The sequence below is a fragment of the Austrofundulus limnaeus genome, unplaced genomic scaffold, assembly GCF_001266775.1.
Source record: "Austrofundulus limnaeus strain Quisiro unplaced genomic scaffold, Austrofundulus_limnaeus-1.0 Scaffold1298, whole genome shotgun sequence".
Lineage (NCBI taxonomy): Eukaryota > Metazoa > Chordata > Actinopteri > Cyprinodontiformes > Rivulidae > Austrofundulus > Austrofundulus limnaeus.
In genome coordinates this window covers 23,916-25,023 of record NW_013953700.1, presented here as the reverse complement: position 1 = coordinate 25,023, position 1,108 = coordinate 23,916, and the positions used below count along the sequence as shown (strand labels likewise).

Here is a 1,108-nt window from a genome sequence, read left to right as displayed (position 1 = left end):
TGTAATCCTGAGTTATCCACTGCAACAAATGTAAGTTTTTAAATTATTATTATTATTATTATTATTATTATTATTATTATCATCATCATTATTTTATTTTTATTTTTAACAGATGATGAAAATCAGTCGTGTGAATAGAGAACTTCAATCACCAAAAACATTCAAGGACTTTCAAGGACAAGTATAATTTTTGGCTGTTTTCACAAACTTTCCAGGTCCTTGAAATTATTTTGTCAAATTCACAAACTTTCAAGGATTTCAAGGACCCGTGGGAACCCTGTTTGACTTTTCTATCCAAAGTCTTACGTCAAAAGTAGCAGGACAGCTACGCTTGGCGGCGAGGCGGTTGCTGTTGTTGGTGTTCAGGTTGGCTAAACCCAGCTGGCTCTCCTCGGTCCTCTCAGCCTCCTCCTCAGCTTTCCTCCCATCTGAACCTCCTGGAGTCTGAGCCAAGGCCGCCATCTCCGCCTCCTCTTTCTTGGCCTCCTCCTCATCCTCCTCTTCCAAAGTGCTGAACTCCAGCCTCAGCCTCATGTCCTCCATGGGGTCGAGGCGTCCGCAGGTCTGAGCCGCCGTGCCCTCTCCGGGCAGGGCTAAGTGGGCCATGGGGAAGCCCTCGTCCTCCAGCAGGGCATCTCTCTCCACGTCTTCGATCTCGATGAAAACCCGCTCCATGCCCAGGAGCGGAGGCCCCCGCACCGGGGTGGACGGCTCACTGTCCAGCGCAGAGTCTGACAAACGTCTGAAGTAGTAGTTGTAGTTCAGAGAGTCCAGGGGTTCCATCACCAGACCCCTGCAGGGAGACGCCCCACAGCCTTCCCAGGCCTCCTCGTCCCTGAGCACCGGCGTCTCCTCCCCGCCGGTGCAGTGACCACAAGCCTGCAGATCATCGGATCCCTCCTCATCAGCGCCAGGCCTCCATAGCTTGTTGTGACGCTGTTTACTGCAAAATGTAAAAATCAGACGTTAAAATGGAAATATGCTTTAAAATCCTTCTTTTTCACATTTAAATCGTTGGGGTCTAGATCAGAGATTCTTAACCTAAAAGTTCAAAACATTATCAAATACAGTTGCAGATACAACTATATGTTAATTTGCACTTCATCAA

General features: G+C 47.7%; 1 protein-coding gene across 2 annotated transcripts in view; it reads right to left on the bottom strand.

Annotated features, from left to right (window-relative positions):
- ssh1b (slingshot protein phosphatase 1b) overlaps positions 1–1,108 on the bottom strand; it is a 19,510-nt gene that overhangs the window by 3,455 nt on the left and 14,947 nt on the right. For both annotated transcript variants that reach the window (XM_014031665.1, XM_014031666.1), the window contains one exon: positions 307–943. In XM_014031665.1, coding sequence (XP_013887119.1) covers positions 307–943 — 637 coding nt within the window. The remainder of the gene's footprint in view (positions 1–306; positions 944–1,108) is intronic.